Raw genomic sequence first — 22,278 nt, forward strand, 5'->3', positions numbered from 1 at the left:
TGACCGATTACCTGGTTTATCTGCAGAGGGGAAGATGCTTAGTTTGTACTCTGCTCATGGACATGAACAGTTACCATGCAGGATGGAAATGATTGGCGTCCAACAACCACAAGCCACTTCCTTTGTGCTAGGTATGATGCCAACCAGTGGTGCGTTATCCCCAGATTCACACTGTCTTCAATATTTCTAGGGCTCCTTGATGCCACATTTGATCAAATGTGACCTTGTCTAATATTAATGTATATTCACCAAGGCTGCAATGAGGTCTGGAACCAAGTGGCCCTGGTGGAACCCGAAATGAGTTACTGTTTGCACCACATAACCATTGAGGCACTGACTATAGCCAGATTCCTCAACAGAAAAGACTTCCACTCATTGTCCTGCTGGTCTGTGACCACAAGAAACACACATTACAGGTCTGTGCTTGGTCCCCAGGTAGTTATTATCATTGTGTCATACTGTGAGAGTCAGCAAAACTGAGTATTCCATACTACGGGCGGTCTGACTCTTTCTGTGAATGTCAGCATGCTTGTCTTGCAACCACTCTACCTCTGGTGCTCCAGAAATACCCTCCTGTTTTTGATACCTGAGGTCCACAAATCCTTGAAGGTGGCAACACAGGTGGAGAAGGTGGTGAAGAAGGCATATGCTATGCTTGCCTTTATAGGACGGGGTATAGAGTATAAAAGCTGGAGTCTGATGATGCAGCTGTATAGAACGCTGGTTAGGCCACATTTGGAGTACTGCGTCCAGTTCTGGTCGCTGCACTACCAGGACATGGAGGCGTTAGAGAGAGTGCAGAGAAGGTTTACCAGGGTGTTGCCTGGTATGGAGGGTCTTAGCTATGAGGAGAGATTGGGTAAACTGGGGTTGTTCTCCCTGGAAAGACGGAGAATGAGGGGAGATCTAATAGAGGTGTACAAGATTATGAAGGGGATAGATAGGGTGAACGGTGGGAAGCTTTTTCCCAGATCAGAAGTGACGTTCACGAGGGGTCACGGGCTCAAGGTGAGAGGGGCGAAGTATAACTCAGATATTAGAGGGATGTTTTTACACAGAGGGTGGTGGGGGCCTGGAATGCACTGCCAAGTAGGGTGATGGAGGCAGACAAGCTGACATCGTTTAAGACTTACCTGGATAGTCACATGAGCAGCCTGGGAATGGAGGGATACAAACGATTGGTCTAGTTGGACCAAGGAGCGGCACAGGCTTGGAGGGCCGAAGGGCCTGTTTCCTGTGCTGTACTGTTCTTTGTCCAGAATCTTCCTCCTCTGCAACATGGCTGTGTTTCTCCTTGGCCCTATGAGTGGCACTGTCCACAGCAGAGTTTCCCTCTCTCTCCTCCTCATGCTCATTTGGGATGCACTGCTCACCCAGTGCTCACTGCTCTTATCTAGATTTAGACTCCACCGAGGTGAGTGTGCATGCACTTATGGGGATCATGCAAAGGAATGATGTGATGATATAGGTTCTCTCCCTGCCAAAGAGGCCAGTGATGTCTGCTTTGGATCATTTTGTTTTGTACCAGCTGCAGGCCCAGTAGGAGATACAAGGTATTGATGAGAACTTGGACAATTCAACAGGTGCACCAACATAACCAACCCTATAGATGACAGCAGTTGGAAATGGCCCAGTGCACATAAAGCAGGAGTTGCCTCTCTGCCCTTCACTTGTATTCCTATCAAATGATCTTCCGCTGCATGGCCTCCCATCTCATCATTGTTGTTGGGCTTCCGCAATGACACCCATGCAATGTCCAGTGCCACCTGGGGTAGCACAGTGGCAGTGGTTAGCACTGCTGCCTTACAGCGCCAGGGTTCTGGGTTCGATTCCTGGCTTGGGTCACTGATTGTGTGGAGTTTGCACATTCTCCCCGTGTCTGCATGGGTTTCCTCCCACAGTCCAAAGATGTGCAGGTTAGGTGAATTGGCCATGCTAAATTCTCCCTCAGTGTACCCAAACAGGTGCCAGAGTGTGGCGACTAGGGGATTTTCACAGTAACGTCATTGCAGTGTAAATGTAAGCCTACTAGTGACTAATAAATAAACTTTTACTTTAACCTCCACCATGGGTGAGAGTTCGGGTAGAGAAGATCCTTCAGATCCTGTGTGAGACATCTCAATGGTGTTATGAATTTTCTTTACGTTTATAGTAAGGAAACAAATGTATGAATGGGCTGCCTCCCTCAACACTTCCAGCATGACATTGCTATGATTGTTGCATTCCTCAGTGATGCCCATATATAAAGGAGGCTGACATCTTAGTGATGCAATTGAGTATATACCTCAGAAATTATATCAGGTGCATACTAAAACATTCTTAAATCTGTCAAAACTCAACAATTTTAATTAATGAAGAATTAAGATAACAATTAAAGTGCTCATGTAAAAATACAGCATTCATTCTAAGTTACAGAATACATTTTCTTCCAGATGTAATATTTCTAATATAATCTTACACACAACAGTTACAAAAATTTAATGGACAAAAACACTAGAATCGTTTATATTTTCTTCACTTTGAGAAAGATAAATCAGGAATAAAAACTTGTATCTTTTCAGCATCTTTATGACATTGCAAAGTGCTTTTCAGGTGTTGTTACTGATGTAATTTAGGGAAACACAGCAACCAAAGTGTGCGCAGCAAGAACCCACAAATAGCAATTAAATAAATTATTAGATAATCTCCTTCAGTTGTGTTGGCTAAAGATAAATGCTAGCTAAGCCAGCTCTTTTGTTCTTCTTAAAATAGTGTCATGGGATCTTTCACATTTACTTGAGAAGGAAGTTAGGACATCAAACCAGTACTTCATCTGAAAGGCAAACCTCTTGACAGTGAAGCACTCCCTCAGGATTGAACTGTCAGCCTAGTTAATGTGCTGAAGTCTCTGGAGAGGGTCTTTAACAAACAATCTTTGGATTCACAAGTAAGAGTGCTACTCGTGAACCAAGCCTGACATCTTGTCCCAGTTATAATTATGCATTGCAACAGTGAAGGAACAGCTCTTGTAGATCTCAAGTATAACATATAATCAGTCTCATGTTTGGAAATGCTATGTAAATTTCTTCATAAACCTAAGATTGGCATATGCTATGGTCAGAAAGGTTACTGTCATGCAACCAAGTACAATAATATTCTCCCATATGGCCCACAAATCAAATCCGCTTCCTTGCGCACACAAGTACTCTTCACCATAACATCTAAAAGAAAAACAAAATTCAGTTTTAGATGTACTGTAAAAGTATAGATCATATCTTAAACATTGAACAAATCTAAGCAGTAAATTTTGCATAGCTGAAACATAATTACTGGAAAATCAAAAGCAATCATAAATCAACTCTACAAATGACTTTCTAAGCCTTGTGCCCAATGAGTAAGGCTCTCCACTAAGAAGACAACCTTGTAAAATTGACACTTTGAAGAAACCAATATAAATGTTGCAGACTGGGGAGTGATGAATGATTCAGTGTAAGCACTGATGTGCTTCGGGGTCCTGAAGAAGTCCTGAAGCATTCGCCTGTGTAGTACTTAGGGAGGAAGTTGAAACTTCCAATTGTCACTTTTACCCTGCCCAATGCTGCACAATTCACTTTAACAATGGTATCAAATGGCCAGAACCCCTGAGATCCGTTTGCCCAATGCGTATACTGATTTTTACATGAATTTATTTAGAGATGAATAAATTTATTTATTTTATTAGCAGGTACAAAGCTTGCTGAGAAGTGTAATTCTCAATAAATTGGCTGAAGCATAAAAGCACAATGGCAACCTCAACGATGTTCAATCCCTGTGTCAGCAATGTTCACCCACTCCAGCACCACTCCTCCTGATTCCCTACTGAAGTCCCTGGCTTCTGTCCAGAACATGCCAGAAGAGTCTGCATTATTGAGAGTGAGGATGTGAGGGTATGAGCACTATCGGGGAAGAAATTCAGAATTCTTTGGGGGAAAGGAGGGATTTGAGTACTATTGGGACATGAGGAAGTGGGTGAGCATTGTAGGGGCATGAGGGAGAGGGAGGAACATTGTCAGAGTCTGAATGAAGGAGAGTGAGCACTGTGAGGGGAGTGATTAAAGGGTGAGCATTGTTGGGAGGTGAGCATTGTTCGGGGTAAGTGAGGGGATGAGCATTGTTGGGGGGTGTGACAGAGGGGTGAGTGAGCATTGTCGGAGGAGGGGGGTGAGGATTGTTGAGGCTGAACATTGTCAGTGGGGATAGATGGAGGGGGTGAGAATTTTTGCTGAGGGAAAGCTGCCTAGTGTTAGGGTTGATAACTCCATTTAAAACAGTGTAAGTCAATGAACTGTTGAGAGATTTTAAGAAGCGTGTCTTAAGGAGACATAGCTTCACTGAAATTACACTCATCACTTGGCCTCCCAGCTCGGTTCGTCTCTCCATCCCTGCTGGAGCTAGCATCAGAGGGCCTCTATTGTAAAATGCTAAGTGGGCAGAATAAATCCCAGTCAATGGCGGGCATATTCTTTCCGCTGCCGACCAGAAGATCTGGATCAATATGATTTAGTTCAGTGCTTGCTTTAGTTCAGCTTGCTTAATGAGGCCTGAACGAAAGCCCAGATTTTCAATACGTTGATGAAACTGAAAGGAAAACATTGCTTGATTGATAGTAATATCCCAACAATTCAGGAAAGTCAGGGGGCAGAGTTGAATATGGTTGCCATCACAAAGGAGAAAGTGCTAGAGAAACTAAAAGGTCTGAAAATTGATAAATCTCCGGGCCCAGATGGGCTACATCCTAGAGTTCTAAAGGAGATAGCTGAAGAAATAGTGGAGGCGTTAGTTATGATCTTTCAAAAGTCACTGGAGTCAGGGAAAGTCCCAGAGGATTGGAAAATCGCTGTTGTAACCCCACTGTTCAAGAAGGGAACAAGAAAAAAGATGGAAAATTATAGGCCAATTAGCCTAACCTCAGTTGTTGGCAAAATTCTAGAATCCATCGTTAAGGATGAGATTTCTAAATTCTTGGAAGTGCAGGGTCGGATTAAGACAAGTCAGCATGGATTTAGTAAGGGGAGGTCGTGCCTGACAAACCTGTTAGAGTTCTTTGAAGAGATAACAAATAGGTTAGACCAAGGAGAGCCAATGGATGTTATCTATCTTGACTTCCAAAAGGCCTTTGACAAGGTGCCTCACGGGAGACTGCTGAGTAAAATAAGGGCCCATGGTATTCGAGGCAAGGTACTAACATGGATTGACGATTGGCTGTCAGACAGAAGGCAGAGAGTTGGGATAAAAGGTTCTTTCTCAGAATGGCAACCGGTGACAAGTGGTGTCCCGCAGGGTTCAGTGTTGGGGCCACAGCTGTTCTCTTTATATATTAACGATCTAGATGACGGGACTGGGAGCATTCTGGCCAAGTTTGCCGATGATACAAAGATAGGTGGAGGGGCAGGTAGTATTGAGGAGGTGGGGAGGCTGCAGAAAGATTTAGACAGTTTAGGAGAGTGGTCCAAGAAGTGGCTGATGAAATTCAACGTGGGCAAGTGCGAGGTCGTACACTTTGGAAAAAAGAATAGAGGCATGGACTATTTTCTAAACGGTGACAAAATTCATAATGCTAAAGTGCAAAGGGACTTGGGAGTCCTAGTCCAGGATTCTCTAAAGGTAAACTTGCAGGTTGAGTCCGTAATTAAGAAAGCAAATGTAATGTTGTCATTTATCTCAAGAGGCTTGGAATACAAAAGCAGGGATGTACTTCTGAGGCTTTATAAAGCACTGGTTAGGCCCCATTTGGAGTACTGTGAGCAATTTTGGGCCCCACACCTCAGGAAGGACATACTGGCACTGGAGCGGGTCCAGCGGAGATTCACACGGATGATCCCAGGAATGGTAGGCCTGACATACGATGAACGTCTGAGGATCGTGGGATTATATTCATTGGAGTTTAGGAGGTTGAGGGGAGATCTGATAGAAACTTACAAGATAATGAACGGCTTAGATAGGATGGACGTAGGGAAGTTGTTTCCATTAACAGGGGAGACTAGGACGCGGGGGCACAGCCTTAGAATAAAAGGGAGTCACTTTAGAACAGAGATGAGGAGAAATTTCTTCAGCCAGAGAGTGGTGGGTCTGTGGAATTCATTGCCACAGAGGGCTGTGGAGGCCGAGACGTTGAGCGTCTTCAAGACAGAAATTGATAAATTCTTGATTTCTCGAGGAATTAAGGGCTATGGGGAGAGAGCGGGTAAATGGAGTTGAAATCAACCATGATTGAATGGTGGAGTGGACTCGATGGGCCGAATGGCCTTACTTCCGCTCCTATGTCTTATGGTCTTATGGTCTAAGGTTTCCAAGTTTCATTATCTCTGATCTATGTTGTCACTGGATCAATATTTATTTACATAAGATAAAGAGGTATCGAGTGTTTATAGCATCTTTCATTGATATTTTAAAGGTCTGCCTGATTATCACATTTATTAGATTGTTGTAGCAGCACATTTTTTTTCAAAAGGTAAGAATGGTCTTTTTCTATGAGCTTTTCAACACATAAGGGTCTTTTTGTTTTGTAGAGTACATACTGGATAAATGGGCACGAATGAATTATGAGTTGGAATGGAGGGGCTGAGCAGCCATGGAGGTGGATAGGGGATCGTGGATTCGAATGAAGTATATGAGGGGCCATTGTTGGGTGGGTTAGGTGATATGAGTTGGCATTGGGAACATGCAAGTTCTTTTGAATTTATCTTGCAAAAACAGGGAGGTTATGCTGAATCTATATAAAGCTCTGGGATAAAGGGGGAGGTGGCTAGATGAGTGGAGAACTGGCTTGGTCACAGAAGACAGAGGGTGGTAGTGGAAGGGTCTTTTTCCGGCTGGATGCCTGTGACTAGTGGTGTTCCGCAGGGCTCTGTATTGGGACCTCTGCTGTTTGTGATTTATATAAATGATCTGGAAGAAGGTGTAACTGGGGTGATCAGTAAGTCTGCGGACAACACGAAAATGGCTGGACTTGCAGATAGTGAGGAACATTGTCAGAGGCTACAGAAGGATATAGATAGGCTGGAAATTTGGGCAAAGAAATGGCAGATGGAGTTCAATCCAGATAAATGCGAAGTGATGCATTTTGGTAGAACTAACGTAGGGGGGAGCTATACGATAAATGGCAGAACAATAAAGGGCGTAGATATGCAGAGGGACCTGGGCGTGCAAGTCCACAGATCCTTGAAGGTGACGTCACAGGTGGAGAAGGTAGTGAATAAGGCATATGACATGCTTGCCTTTATAGGACGGGGCATAGAGTATAAAAGTTGGGGTCTGATGTTGCGGTTGTATAGAACGTTGGTTTGGCCGCATTTGGAATACTGCGCCCAGTTCTGGTCGCCACACTACCGGAAGGACGTGGAGGCTTTAGAGAGAGTGCAGAGGAGGTTTACCAGGATGTTGCCTGGTATGGAAGGGCTTAGTTATGAGGAGAGATTGAGTAAACTGGGGTTGTTCTCACTGGAAAGACGGAGGATGAGGAGCAACCTAATAGAGGTGTATAAAATTATGAAAGGCATAGATAGGGTGAATGCTGGGAAGCTTTTTCCCAGGTCGGTGGTGATGTTCACGAGGGGTCATAGGTTCAAGGTGAGGGGGGGGAGGTTTAACACGGATATCAGAAGGACGTATTTTACGCAGAGGGTGGTGGGGGCCTGGAATGCGCTGCCGGGCAAGGTGGTGGAGGCGGACACACTGGGAACGTTTAAGACTTATCTAGATAGCCACACGAATGGAGTGGGAATGGAGGGATACAAAAGAATGGTCTAGTTTGGACCAGGGAGCAGCGCGGGCTTGGAGGGCCGAAGGGCCTGTTCCTGTGCTGTATTGTTCTTTGTTCTCTTGTTGGGTCACAAGTAGAGAACTGCATCCAATTCTGGTCACCATACTTTAGGAAGGATATGAGGGTCCTTGAATAATGCAAAGGAGATTTACCATAACGGTTCCAAGGATGAGGAATTTTAGCTGCAAGGTTCAGTTGAGGCTGGTCTCCTTGGAGCATAGGAGATTGAGGGAAATTTGATAGAGGTGTACATGATTGACAGGTTTTGATAAGGTAGTCAAAGAAAAGTCATTAATTAATAGTACAAGGATTTGGGGACACAAATTTGTTCTTGAGCAAGAGAAGCAGGGGGGATATGAGGATTAACCTTTCAACTTTTTTACACAGTTAGTGGTAATGACCTGGAGCTCACTGACAAGGATGATGGTGGAAACAGAGAGGGTGAATGATTTCTCAAAGAAAGTTAATGGGTATTTGAGGAAAATAAACTTACAGGGGTACACGGATAGAATGGCGCAGTCAGACTGATTGGATTGTTTTGCAGAAAGCCCACATGGATTCAATGAGCCAATTGGCCCTATTCTATGCCAGAATGACTATTATTTCATTCAGCAGGACCTTGCAGTCAAGGCTATTTTGCATGTGGCCTCCTTACTTGCAGTCTTTACCTGCATGGTAGCTCAAAATGACAAAGGAAGGCCAGTAATGTTTTGATGTGCCCACCACAGCTTCCCCAGACATGTTAAGAAGAAAATTATGTTAGGGATTGTGGATTTTAACAAGTAGTTTGCAAACGTAGATTTAAACTAACAATAACAGATTTATTTAGGACCTCTTGCCTGTTCAGAGCACAAAGCAAAACAGCAGCCTCTGCAACACCCTAATGACTTCGCCATTGAATCATGTGATCAATACTTAAAACAATCTGCAGCCACTTAAATATATAACAAAGACAGTATGGAGCTTCACTCTCTCAGCCCTGAAATTGCATCTAGTGTTCCTGGCCACTCACATAGCAGATCTAACTAAACTCGAGTACTAATGGCATCCACCCAGATCTCATATAAGAACAACAGCAGCAGGATATGCAATGAACTTAATGAACATATTTTCAGAGGTCAGAAAATGGTGAGTTGCAAGCAATGGATTGCATCATGCATGGCCAGGCAACACATTCACAAATGATGGCCAGTGCTTAATCATGCACATGTGGGATTACTAATCACTAGGCAACTGAATCTGCAAGAGGTCTTTATCAGACTCCGATGGGGGTCCACATTAAATGTCTGCGACCACTGAAGTAACTGGCAGCAAGGTGGAATTGGGGAAACTTTCAACTTCTCAACAGTGGAAGTGAACATATATTTAAAGTGCCAAAACTATGTACAACGGTTGTATACCGGTGCCACCTCTGTGCCTTCAGTACTTCTTAATTTTTCATTGTCTACTGCTATTAAAAATTATTTCACAGGATGTGGGTGTCACTGGCTAGGTCAGCATTTACTTGTCCATTCCTAACTGCCACTGCAGTCCACATGGTGAAGGTACATCCACCAGTGCTGTTAATGAATGCTTTGTATCTATTTCCACAAAAGAGCCATTGTAGACATTGTAGTTGAGGAGGAGCGTGAAATATTGGGTGGGAGAAACATAGTGAGGGAGGATATATTCAGAGGTTAGCAGTTCCCTTGATAATCACTGGCATTGCAATTGCTGAATCACTCTGCTATCAACATCCTAGGGTTTACCATTGACCACAGTGCTGTTAGGAAGGAAATTCTAGGATTCTGACACAGTGACAATGAAGGAATAGTGATATATTTCCAAGTCAGGATGGCTTGGAGGAGAATTTGCAGGTGGTGCTGTTCCCATACATCTGCTGCCCTTGATCTTTGAGGTAATAAAGGCTGCATGTTTTATGCGCCTGATGAAGGAATCTTAGTGAGCTGTTACAGTGCACCTTGTAGACGGTACACTCTATTGCCACTATACGATGGTGGCGGATGGAGTTGATGTTGAAGGTGGTGGATAGGGTGCTAATCAAACAGGCTGCTATTTCCTGGATTGTGTCGAGCTTCTTGCATGTTTTGGAGCCGCGTGCATCTAGGCAAGTGGAGAGTATTCCATTACACTCCTTGTGGATAGACTTTGGGCAGTCAGGAGGTGAGTTACTTGCTGCAGAATTCCCAGTCTCTGACCTGCCACAGTATTTATATGGTTGTTTCAGTTCAGTTTGTGGTCAATGATAAACCCTAGGATGTTGATAGCAGAGTGATTCAGCAATTGTCATGCCAGTGAATATCAAGGGAACTGCTAACCTCTGAATATATCCTCCCTCACTATGTTTCTCCCACCCAATATTTCACACTCCTCCTCAACCACAATGTCTACAATGGCTCTTTTGTGGAAATAGATACAAAGCATTCATTAAGAGCCATGCCCAAATCTTGCACATCCACACAAAAATTACTAATCGACCCTATTCTTTCATTAGTTATGCATTTGCTTTTTATGTATTTATCCTTGATTTAACTTGATAATATGTTTTCAAGCCCTCTGTTATGACGGCTACAAAGGGCATAGGGGATCATTGATACATCTCCCCGTGGGTCATGAACTCCATTATTGAGCGAACGGAGGCTCGTCCAATGGGAAGTGAGCAGCAGAGGGGGTTGAAACCTGGACCGTTATTGTAGGTTCCCCGGTACAGACTAGCAAATGTTGTGACAACTGAGTGAAAGCATTCCCCCTCCACGGTGCATTTTTTGGTGGCGGATGCAGCCCACAATTGGCCAGCGTTGGGAATCTTCCAGCCCCGCTGGTGTCTACCAGGTTTTGAAAGCCCCGCCCCCTCTGCAGCCGGGAGGGATGCCATTGGCGGGACCGGAAGATCCCATCTGCGAGAATGGTCAGGAAATTTCAGTGCTAGTTGTTAAGAATCACTGATACTAATTGGGGAAAGGTTAAGGCACATATATAGAAACCTGTTTCCACCTGTGGTGGGGGCTGCTGTGTGAAAGGAAAAAGTAGTCTGCACTTATGTCACACTTGGTTTTGTGAATAAATTTATTTTGAGATAGTTCCAGCTCCTTCCTTTACTTGGTGGATGTTCAGTGATTTAACACGGCCAATTGAATTTACATTGTTGTAATGAGAAAACAGTTCATGCAGACTGGGGAATAAGAAGGATACGGGTGGCATCAGTCTTTCAAACCCACTAAAGTAGAATTTGAAGACTCATGCACCCACAGATAAGTGGATTGTCAAAAAAAGTTTCCAGCTTCCAGATTAGGGACAGCATGGTGGCACAGTGGTTAGCACTGCTGCCTCACAACGCTAAGGACTCGGGTTCAATTCCGGCCTCGGGTCACTGTCTATGTGGAGTTTGCCCGTTCTCCCCGTGTCTGTGAGGGTTTCCTCCGGGTGCACCAGTTCCCTCCCACAGTCCAAAGATGCGCGGGTTAGGTTGTTTGGCCACACTAAATTAACCCCAGTGTCAGGGGGATTAGTAGGGTAAATGAGGATTATGGGAATAAGGCCTGGGTAGGATTGTGATCAGTACAGACTTGATAGGCCGAATGGCTTCCTTCTGTACTGTACGGATTCTATCATTACATTTTTTTCAATATGTTGTGCCTGGTGGTACTATCGCTAGTGGGATCCCTTCAGAGACTCAGAGGTAAGTATCGCTCCCGGGGGAGAGAGCAGTAGCACTAACAGGTTGGCACAGTGCAGGGAAGGGCAGGGGGAATGCCGGTGATACTTCCACAGTGCTGGGGTAGGGACTTCCCGATGATTGTCTGTGGGAGGAAGGCCCGATGATTGTGGGGTGGGGTGTCCCCAATTTCTCTATGGTGAACGGGAAAAGAGTTCAGTTCCAATCGGGGAGCTCTTTAAAGATGGCACCCCGATCTCTGGAGCTGGGTGCTGGCTCTATCCAGTCTCGCACCCCCCCAGAGTTATGGCATGAACCATGCACTCACTTTTTGTCCTCAGAGGGGTTCAAAATCTGGAGAGCAAACTGGTGTGTGCAACTGGAGAGCTACATGCCAGTTTTCTGTTTGAGCCTGACACTTGAAACAATATGGTAAGATTCCATCTAGTCTTGATTTTTATATTTCCATTATAAATACCTTCATCAACAGTTAAAATGGAAATCGTTTGTGTGAATGTCACATTGTAGCATTGCCCTCCCACCAGCAGCAGATTCACCAATGTTAGGAGGAAGTTATTATAATGTGACAAATTTACATAGCATGACTCCATAATAAATCTGGATATAAATATTTGTAAGAGAGAATGTTGACAGGGTGTTTGCACAGTGTAGACTGAGTGGTCACGTGAGAACGTGTTGAAACAGTTACACGAGAGGTCCATGATGAGAGTATGGGAATTATCCCCAGAAATGCCGGCAGAAAACAAATTTGAACCCAAAAATGCTTGTGAATAAATTACTCTTAATTGAAAGTCCTTCAATCGTGGGGTGTGATTCTCGTTTTTAGCCTCCCACTAAAACTTCCCGCCCCGCTATACTAATCGACCAGTGCAGGGGGCGGAAAAATAATGCCCATGAAGTTTCATAGGATCACAACAATACCATAAAACTCAAAGAAGGTTGAAGCAACACCTGTAACTAATATTTGAAGATAATAAGCCATTTCTAATATAGATAATAATTTTAAACTTTCTCTTTTAGACACATGACTAATTGAAACTTACATTCCTTTACTTGGTGAGATTCTCTCTGAGCAATTGGCTATTACTTGTGATAATGTTGTGTCATTCCTTTGTTTGTCATTACAGAAGTACAGATTTCTGAATTCATTCGCCTGCAGTGCCTTAAAAATACATTTAAGAATTACTTAAACTTATCATCAAAAGGTACGTTTGATTCCATGTGAATGTTGATGAAGCCCAGATCTATGTTGTCAGATTGCTTATCTGGCATGAGTTATAATTTCTTACAATTAGACACAGGAAAGACAAAAGCCTTCAATACCCAACAAAATCTAGTTTCTCTATCCGCCAATCCTATCCCTTCCCTGGCTACTGGTTCAGACTGAACCTGACAGTTCACAGCGTCCTACATGGCCCTGAGCTGAACTTCTAATCCCATATCCTCTCCATCACAAAGATCACTACTTCCAATAGTCTCTCGGTCAGCTTCTCCCATTCATAAACTTCACCTCATCTAGAACTTCTGTGTCATGTACCCATCACCTCTGTGCTCACTGACCCACAATGGCTGCAGAACCACCAATATCTCAATTTAAACTTCTCATCCTGGTGTTCAAATCCATCCATGGCATAGTGCTTCTCCTATAACCTCCTCCTGCCCAAAACCTCTAAGCATTCTGCAATTCTCCAACTCTAGTCTCTTGTGCATGCTCCACTTTTGTCACCCACAATTGGTAGCTCTGCTTTCAGACATCTAGACTTCATGTGCTACAATTTCCCCAAATAAACATCTCTAACTCCTTGAAAATGCTTCCAAAATTCTATCTTTTAGACCAAGTCTAATTAAGGTCTTCTTCTTTGGCTCAATGCAATTTAGGGTTATGTTTCTGTGAAGCACTTTCAGATGTGTTATTACTTGAATGGTTTTTTCCAAATGCATATTGAGTTGCTGCTTTATTTGCTGCATATTGAAATATGCAGGACATATGCTATTTGTTATTGGTAAATTGGAAGTGTTACAGTGAAGTGATCTTTGGAAAAAGGCAGTATTTGTAATGAGTCATTTTAGGAGGCTGAATTTCTAGTGTGGAGAGTTGATGGACATGAACAGATAGGACTATAATACCATAGGGTCAATTTTCCATCCTAAGCATCTGATAACAAAACTCATATTAACTTGTGCCTACATGTTCAGCTGCAAGTCTAACAGATGTACAAATGTCACCCAGGTTCTTCTTATTTACCACCTCCTCACAATGTAAATTCAAAGATGTAGGCTTGTGGGATTTGCATTTTTAACCGATATTGTGGAAACAAAACACAAATTGTTCTAATTTATGAACATAACATGAAAATAAGCAAAAACTTACCGCAAAGCAGTACCTAGGGATACTGAAGTATTGAAGCCAGTTCAGCCAGTTTGAAATACTTGGCAAGTTCACAAGAAGGCCAGAAAAGGTCTGCCAATAAAAGGTATTTATATAATTAGAAATGGGAAGTGCCATATGTTACTTACCAATTAATCATATAAAAGTGATAATATCTATAGAGGTTTGGTGGCATGCAATCTCCATATAAGGCAAAAGTAAATATGTCAAATTTTGCTCTCTGTGCATTCTATTGTCTCAAATCTTCAACTTACTAACAAATTAATTTGGGTGAATGTTAACCCCCAAATATGGGTGGGTTGGAGTTGGATAAGGTGTTAAAATTTTAATAGATTTCAAATCATACACCAAAAAGCTTCCAACCTGCTCACTTCCATAGTTATTGGAGGTAGAACAAGGGACAGGAAGCTAGACCATTCTTAGGAGGTAGGTTGGCAATTCAAATACTTCGATGAGACTGACAGTCTCTGATTTAAATTGATTTGTAGGTTTAACAGTGGTCGGCTGGTTTTCCTAGGCATCAGGAAACCCAGTAGCTGAAGGGAGGCAAGGACAGCTTCGGGGAGAGGCCTTTATAGCACTGCTTGCGGACCAGGAGAAACAGGAGTGCTTCCCAAACGGTGAACTCAGAGATCAAGGATCAGATCTCTCACCCACTATGCCCTCTGCCCCAAAATCTGGGATCAGACCTACCTGCTCCTGCCACCTGCTGCAGAGTCCATTCCACCCAACTGGAAGCCAAACCTGTCAATCAGGCTGGTGTCTGGGAGGGAACTTGTCAATAAGAAAAATGTATGCTGTGGAGTTAAAAACTATTTTCCTGTTCCCTACTTTCCCCACCCTCAAACTGTCGAAACAATTCAATCCTGTTAATATCCAATCATTGGGTCATTTTCCTCCTAGATGAATGTAGCATTGAAATAGCACTAAAATAGTACTTACGTTCATTTGTGTTTTATCACTGAGGGCCAATATAATTTTCTTTGGCAAACTATCTTATGTAATCATGGCAGATCATAGTCCTATGAGTATGGAGACCAGCCAGCAGACATTTGGGGGGGGGGGGGGGCGGCGTTGGATTCAGTTTTGCTGCACCAGCAGAAAATTAGTTACTGTAGCATTGAATCTCACACAAACATCAGGATAGTGCTTCTTCAAAGTACAAAGCCCACAAATTGAAACTCTCTAGTTCAGGTATCATTGTCTGCAGCCTGATTGAGGACAACCTCACTTTTTGGCACCCAGAAAGGTCAACAATTGGCAAGATACAAAACCCACATAAGGTGGCCTTGTGTTAGTGATACATCAGTTAGATAGAGGTGTTGGCGTAGTGGTATTGTTGCGAAACTAGTAATCTGGGGACCCAGGTTTGAATCTCACCATGGTAGGTGATGGAATTTGAATTCAATAAAAATCTGGAATTAAATGTCTGATCATGACCATGAAACCATTGTCGTTAAAAATCCATGTGGTTCACTAATGCCCTTAGCTGATCTGACCTACATGTGACTCCAGATCCACAGCAATGCGGTTGACTCTTAAATATCCTCAGGTTGGGCAATAAATGCTGGCCCACCCAGCGACGGCCACATCCCATGAAAAGTTTTTTAAAAACTTAAGCTAACCATTGCTGAAATAAACTGTCATTTCTCAAAGAAACAATTGCCAGCTGTATCTCACACTGTGGATATTTCCCAGTTGCAACAACGTCTCCCTAATTATGTTATGCAGGTAAATTCAGCAATCAACTTCCATATAACAAGTTCACACAAACAACAAATGAGTAAAATGCCCAAAAAGAAAATATTCCAAACGCGTATTGTGGAAAATGTCCTATAATTTGTTGCGCTTCTCTATTATTTCCACCAAATGGACGGAAACGATCTCCAATATCTGCATCTCAGATTCATGCTCTTCAGTTTTATTGGAAGTTGAGCCCCCCTCCACACCAAAGCCAACTCCCTAGGCAATTCAGTTTAGGTTGACATTAATGCCTCTCCATACAGGGTATGGTCCCTTTCTTCCACTGTCAGGTTCTCACTGTCAGGTCCTCATTTCACTAATACTCAATGTATTAGTTAATAAAATCCCAAGAACAAGATAGGAGCTGTTATGGTGAAATTAAAGTGATGGACTCAAAATGGTTACCTGGCACAAAATTGACTCTGGGAAGGGACATTAAAAGGCACTGACTTTGGGCACAGACATTACACAAAGAGTTAAAACCTGCAGTATCTGAATTGCTGCAGGAAACTGGTCAGACCTTGAGGCACTTTAAGACTTGAGATAAAGAGCAGACCCAGAACAATGAGTTTGATAACAAGGTCAGCCACTGATGGGGACATGAATACATAAATGTATGTATATCGAAGCCAGTCATTGATAGAGGACATAACTGCATGAATGTATCCATTCTATGTACAATGATGTGTTAACTGTCCATGTCTGTACCTGTCTGCTTGTAACGATGTGTTAACTGTCGATCTACTCAACTTGTAACGATGTGTTAACGGCTAATGTCCGTACTGCCTATTGTCTAAAAAGTATAAGAGATGCTCAACTACCATCGTGTAGTTGAGAAGGTGGCTGCCAAGTACTGTGGAGTAACAGTGCTTTCTCCCACAGCTTTGTCCGAAATAAAACTGTTTTGTTGAACCTCCAAGTCTGACTCCGAAGTGGTAAATTTCCCACAACAGAGCGAAAAGGGTTTTTGAGCTAGGAATAACTTAAACAAAAAGGAACAAAGATATTAATTCACAATTTAAAAATTTTTCCTTGGGGATGGGGGCATCGCTGACTGGGCCAGTATTTATTGCCCATTCCTAATTGCCTTTGAACTGAGTGGCTTGCTAGGCCATTTCAGCAGGCATTTGAAAGGCAACTACTTTGCTGTAGATCTGGAGTCAACATGTAAGCCAGACCGGGTAAGGACGGTCCAGAATGTCAGAGTCCAGTGATATTCATGTAGGAGTTAAAGTTAAGGTGGATCCAGCTAGCTGAAAGCAGTTGTCGAATTTCTTTAAAAGTCAGTGATGATGCAGCAAGATGAGGTCGGTAAGTCTGCTCTATAGGCGATGGCAGGAATCTTCCAGAGGACCAGGCTTGAGGAAGGCTTTATTGTCAGTCTGGAGTCCTACTTTGATGTTGACAGGCTGGATGTTAACAGCAGACTGCCCTGGGAGTCCAGGAATGTTCCAAAAGCCAAAGGAGCTAAGATCATGTGATGCTGTCCATTGATGAGTCAGATTCAGGTTAACAATCAGTTTCTATGGGTGGGATTTTCCATACTCTTCCCAGCGGCGGGACCTTCTGGTCCTACTGAAGTCACCGCACCACCCCCCCCCCCCCCTGCCTATCAGGGATGACATTCTCTTTCCTGTAATGTTGGTAATTTTTAGGTTAAAGGGCTGCAAGAGCAAACTCCTGTAGAACAACCTGGCAATGGTTGCTTTGAACTTTATTGGAAATTTTAAAGGGTGTGATCTGCATATACTCGAGTCTCTTGGTACCCATGCCAAACATCGATTTCAAAATACCGGAGAGCTAGAAGGATGCTAGGCTCATTTATATCTTTATCCAGCATGTACTGGATTTCCTGCCTGAACTGAACCAGCTTGTCAGGGCTCAGCAGGTAGGTGTTTTATTTTTTCATTGGGGAATTTCCAACCTCCATGTCGTAGACTGTTAAGGTGGTATGTCCTGACTGCTCCTTACAGATTTCTTTAAACTTTCTGAGCAAGGAGGCCGCACTCTCCCGCTGCTCCTTGGTCAGGTGTGTTCACTGGGCACTCTAGGCTTTCTAGACTCTGGGTGTTTCCAGCCTGAGTCCCTTCAGTCCCTCCTGTTCAGCAGATATTTCCACCCTCTGACAACTAACACCCACCAACTGACTGGGCTCTTGCTGTAATTTTTATTTAGCTGATTCAGGTAGTATAACTGATGTTTCTTCCTCCATTCAGGGGTGTGGATCAGCTAATCGATTTCCCTGACCCTTTTGGCCATTTGATATGGGGTCATTGAACTTGACTCAGAAAGGGTTAATGAGTTGGGGCAACAGCACTAGGATCTGGTCTCCTGATTAGATAGTCTGGGCCTCAGCATGCCTTTCTGCCTGTTTTTTCATGGTTTCCTGCAAAGCTTTTAAATGCTCTTTTAGGTCACCACACAGGCATTGAAGAGCCTCTGGAAAGATGGAGATGTACTCCAACATGGAGGTGTCCTCCTTAGGCTCTAGAAACTTCTTTTCTCATAGATTCAGGGGCTTTACACCTCATGCTCACAATTAATTCAAAGGGGCTGAAGCCAGTGGATTCACTTGGGGAGCCCCTGGTAGCAAACAACAGGAAGCCTAAACTCTTCTCCCAGTCATCTGGATATTCCCAGCAGTCTGTCCTAATTGTGATTTTTAGGGTTTGGTGAGATCATTCTATCACTCCTTGGGACTGAGGGTGATGCTGAAGGCCTCAGCTGGGTTATTCCCAAACTATGGATAACCTCCCAAAACACTCAGGACATGAAGCTGGTTCCCTGACCCAATTGGATCTCTCTCGGCAAGCCATAAAAAACTAGGCTAGCCCTTTGATCGTGGCCTTGCCTGTGATTTTCTTGATGGGAATAACCTTGAGGAATCAGGTCGCTAAGTCCATTATAGTGAGAAGGGATCGATAGCCGGTTTTGGTTTTGGGTAGCGGCCCCACATTGTCTGTTAGTATTTGGTCAAAGTTCTATTTGAGGGGGACTGTTTAACTGTCGTCTGGGGCTTCCCTGCAACCTGACAAGCATGCCAGTTTTGCTTATGCAGCCTAAAGATTTTCAGTACCCAAATGTCCAACAATCGAAATAGATGGGCAATTCTTAGAATCTCCTAACAGTATTCTGGGGCCAATACAATCTGGTGGAACACTGTCCACTCCTCATCTGCAGATTTCCCGGGATGGTACCTGGGTGGCTTCAGCCTCAGAACAGACAGTCTGTACTATGTGCTTTACTTTAGGGTCTGCCTCTGTGCTTTAATCAGGGAGGCTTGGCTGAATAACTCCTCCCCTTCACAACCCTTTGTAGTTTCTTGCGGTTTTGGTCAGAGCAGGAACCATATCAAGCTGTGATACAACCATAAAGAGTGCTTTCTATGGTGCATCTGTGGAAATTTCCTAAGCCTTCTGAGAAAGTAGAAGCGTTGATGGGCTTTCTTAACTATAGCATCGGCATGGAGAGACCAGGACAGGACGTTGGTGATCTGGATGCCTAGAAACCTGAAGCTGTCGACCATTTCCACTTCATCACCATTGATGTAGACAGGGGCATTTTCTCCACTAGCCTTCCTGATACAGCATTTGATACAACAAATTAGAAGTATAACTCAGGGCCTCAAGCCTGCTCCGCCATTCAGTAAGATCATGGCTGCTCGGAAACATCAATCCTCAGTGAACAATTCAATGGACTTGCTTGCACTGCTGTGTGCTCTGTTTCACGGAGATGTGGCTCATTTTTGCTTCACCGGACAGTGCCCTACAACCAGAGGGCTTCTCAATCCATTGAATGGACCATACAGCAGCCTCAGGCAAGGCTAGGGGAGGTGGGGTCTGCTTCCGAATCAATATCTCGTGGTGCCTAGAAGTAGCAACACTGGCAACTTTCTGCTCCCCAGACCTAGAATAACTGACGCTAAAATACCGCTCCTACTACCTTCCGCGGCAGTTCACCTCCGTTATCCTGATGGCAGTTTACATCCCATTCCATGTGGACATGAAGTTCGCGCTGGATGAAATATAAACCACTATGAATAGCCTTGAGATGAAACATCCCGAGGCCTTGTTCATCATGGCCAGGAACTTCAATCAGGCCAAGCTCAAGAGCGTATTACCAAGTTACACCAACACGTCTCCTGCTCCACCAGAGGCCCACTGCTACACAAATATCAAACATGCCTACCGCTCTATCGCCCGCCCACACTTTGGCTCCCAGCTTACAAGCAAAAACTGAAGCAGGAAAATCCATCAGAGTCGTGCAACGTTGGTCTGAGGAATCGGATGATCTCCTACAGGGCTGCTTGGAGTCAGTGGACTGGTCAGTATTTAAAAACTCTGCGACCAGCCTGAACGAGTATGCCACTACAGTAACTGACTTCATTAGTAACTGTGTAGAAGACTGTGTGCCAAAGAAGCAAATCCACTTGTTCCCCAACCGGAAACCATGGATGATCAAGGATAACCGCTGCTTGCTGAAGTCCAGGTCTGAGGCGTTCAAGTCGGGCGACACTGACCTATACAAGAAAGCCAGATACGATCTAAGGAGATCCACCAAAGATGCCAAAAGACAATACCGGACCAAGCTAGAGTCCCAGGCTAGCCACACCGACCCCCGCCGACTATGGCAAGGTCTGCAAGACATAACGGGCTACAAGATGAAGGCATGTAAAATCGTCGACTCCAAGGCACCCTTCCCAAATGAGCTCAATGCATTCTACATCCGTTTTGAGCAAGAGGTCAGAGAGAGCATGCCCTCCACCCTGGAAGCCCTGAATGAACGTGTATCTGGGGTCACCATTGCAGATGTCAGAGCAGCTTTCTTGGAAGGTCAACCCACTGAAAGCAACTGGCCCGGATGGGGTACCCAGACGTGCACTCAGATCCTGCGTGGATCAGCTGGTGGAGGTATTCAGACATCTTCAACCTCTCTTTACAACAATCTGAGGTCCCTATCTGCTTCAAGAAGACGACCATCATCCCGGTGCCTAAGAAAAACCAAGCAGCGTGCCTTAATGACTATCGGCCGGTGGCTCTGACATCCATCATTATAAAGTGCTTCGAAAGGTTAGTCATGGCATGAATCAATTCCAGCCTCCCGAACTACCTGGATCCACTACAGTTTGCCTACCGCTGTAACAGACGCCATTTCCCTGGCCCTGCACTCAACCCTGGAGCACCTGGATAACAAGGACACCTACGTCAGACTCCTATTTATTGACTACAGCTCAGCCTTCAACACTATTATTCTCACGAAACTCATCTCCAAACTCTGTGGCCTGGGCCCCGGCTCCTCCCTCTGCGACTGGATCCTGAACTTCCTAACTCACAGACCACAATCAGTAAGGATAGGCAACAACACCTCCTCCTTGATCATCCCCAACACCGGTGCCCCACAAGGCTGTGTTCTCAGCCCTCTACTATATTCCTTATACACCTATGACTGTGCGGCCAAATTCCCCTCCAATTCGATTTTCAAGCTTGCTGACGACACCACCGTAGTGGGTCAGATCTCAAACAATGATGAGACAGAGTACAGGAATGAGATAGAGAATCTGGTGAACTGGTGTAGTGACAATAATCTCTCCTCAATGTCAACAAAACGAAGGAGATTGTCATCGACTTCAGGAAGCATAAAGGAGAACATGCCCCTGTCTATATCAATGAGGACGAAGTAGAAAGGGTCGAGAGCTTCAAGTTTTTAGGTGTCCACATCACCAACAACATGTCCTGGTCCCCCCATGCCGACACTATAGTTAAGAAAGCCCACCAACGCCTCTACTTTCTCAGAAGACTTAGGAAATTTGGCATGTCAGCTACGACTCTCACCAACTTTTACAGATACACAACAGAAAGCATTCTCTCTGGTTGGATCACAGCTTGGTATGGCTCCTGCTTTGCCCAAGACTGCAAGGAACTACAAAAGATCGTGAATGTAGCCCAATCCATCACGCGAACCAGCCTCCCATCCATTGACTCTGGCTACACTTCCCACTACCTCGGCAAAGCAGCCACGCAAGGACCCCACGCACCCCGGACATTCTCTCTTCCACTTTATTCCTTCGAGAAAAAGATACAAAAGTCTGAGGTCACGTACCAACCGACTCAAGAACAGCTTCTTCCTTGCTGCTGGCAGACTTTTGAATGGACTTACCTTGCATTAAGTTGATCTTTCTCTACACCCTAGCTATGACTGTAACACTACATTCTGCACTCTCTTGTTTCCTTCTCTATGAATGGTACGTTATAGAGTCAAAGAGGTTTACAGCATGGAAACAGGCCCTTCGGCCCAACTTGTCCATGCCGTCCTTTTTTTTAAAACTCAACTAATCCCAATCGCCCGCATTTGGCCCATATCCCTCTATACTCATCCTACTCATGTAACTATCTAAACACTTTTTAAAAGACAAAATTGTACCTGCCTCTATTACTACCTCTGGCAGCTTGTTCCAGACATCACCCTCAGTGTGAAAAAATTGCCCCTCTGGCCACTTTTGTATCTCTCCCCTCTCACCTTAAACCTATGCCCTCTAGTTCTAGACTCCCCTACCTTTGGGAAAAGATATTGACTATCTAGATGATCTATGCCCCTCATTATTTTATAGACCTCTATAAGATCACCCCTCAGTCTCCTATGCTCCAGAGAAAAAAGTCCCAGTCTATCCAGCCTCTCCTTATAACTCAAACC

The 22,278-nt window shown here is 44.2% G+C and overlaps 1 protein-coding gene across 1 annotated transcript in view; it reads right to left on the reverse strand.

The window, feature by feature from the left end:
• Positions 1 to 4,518: 4,518 nt before the first annotated feature.
• Positions 4,519 to 22,278, reverse strand: part of LOC144500834 (broad substrate specificity ATP-binding cassette transporter ABCG2-like) — a 107,739-nt gene continuing 89,979 nt past the window's right edge. The window contains exons 12-14 of the mRNA XM_078224311.1: positions 13,828 to 13,917; positions 12,544 to 12,618; positions 4,519 to 4,596 (exon numbers count right to left, since the gene is read on the reverse strand). Of these exons, the coding sequence (XP_078080437.1) occupies positions 4,519 to 4,596; positions 12,544 to 12,618; positions 13,828 to 13,917 (243 nt within the window). The remainder of the gene's footprint in view (positions 4,597 to 12,543; positions 12,619 to 13,827; positions 13,918 to 22,278) is intronic.

The sequence above is a fragment of the Mustelus asterias genome, chromosome 11 (genome assembly GCF_964213995.1).
Source record: "Mustelus asterias chromosome 11, sMusAst1.hap1.1, whole genome shotgun sequence".
NCBI classification, from domain to species: Eukaryota; Metazoa; Chordata; class Chondrichthyes; order Carcharhiniformes; family Triakidae; genus Mustelus; species Mustelus asterias.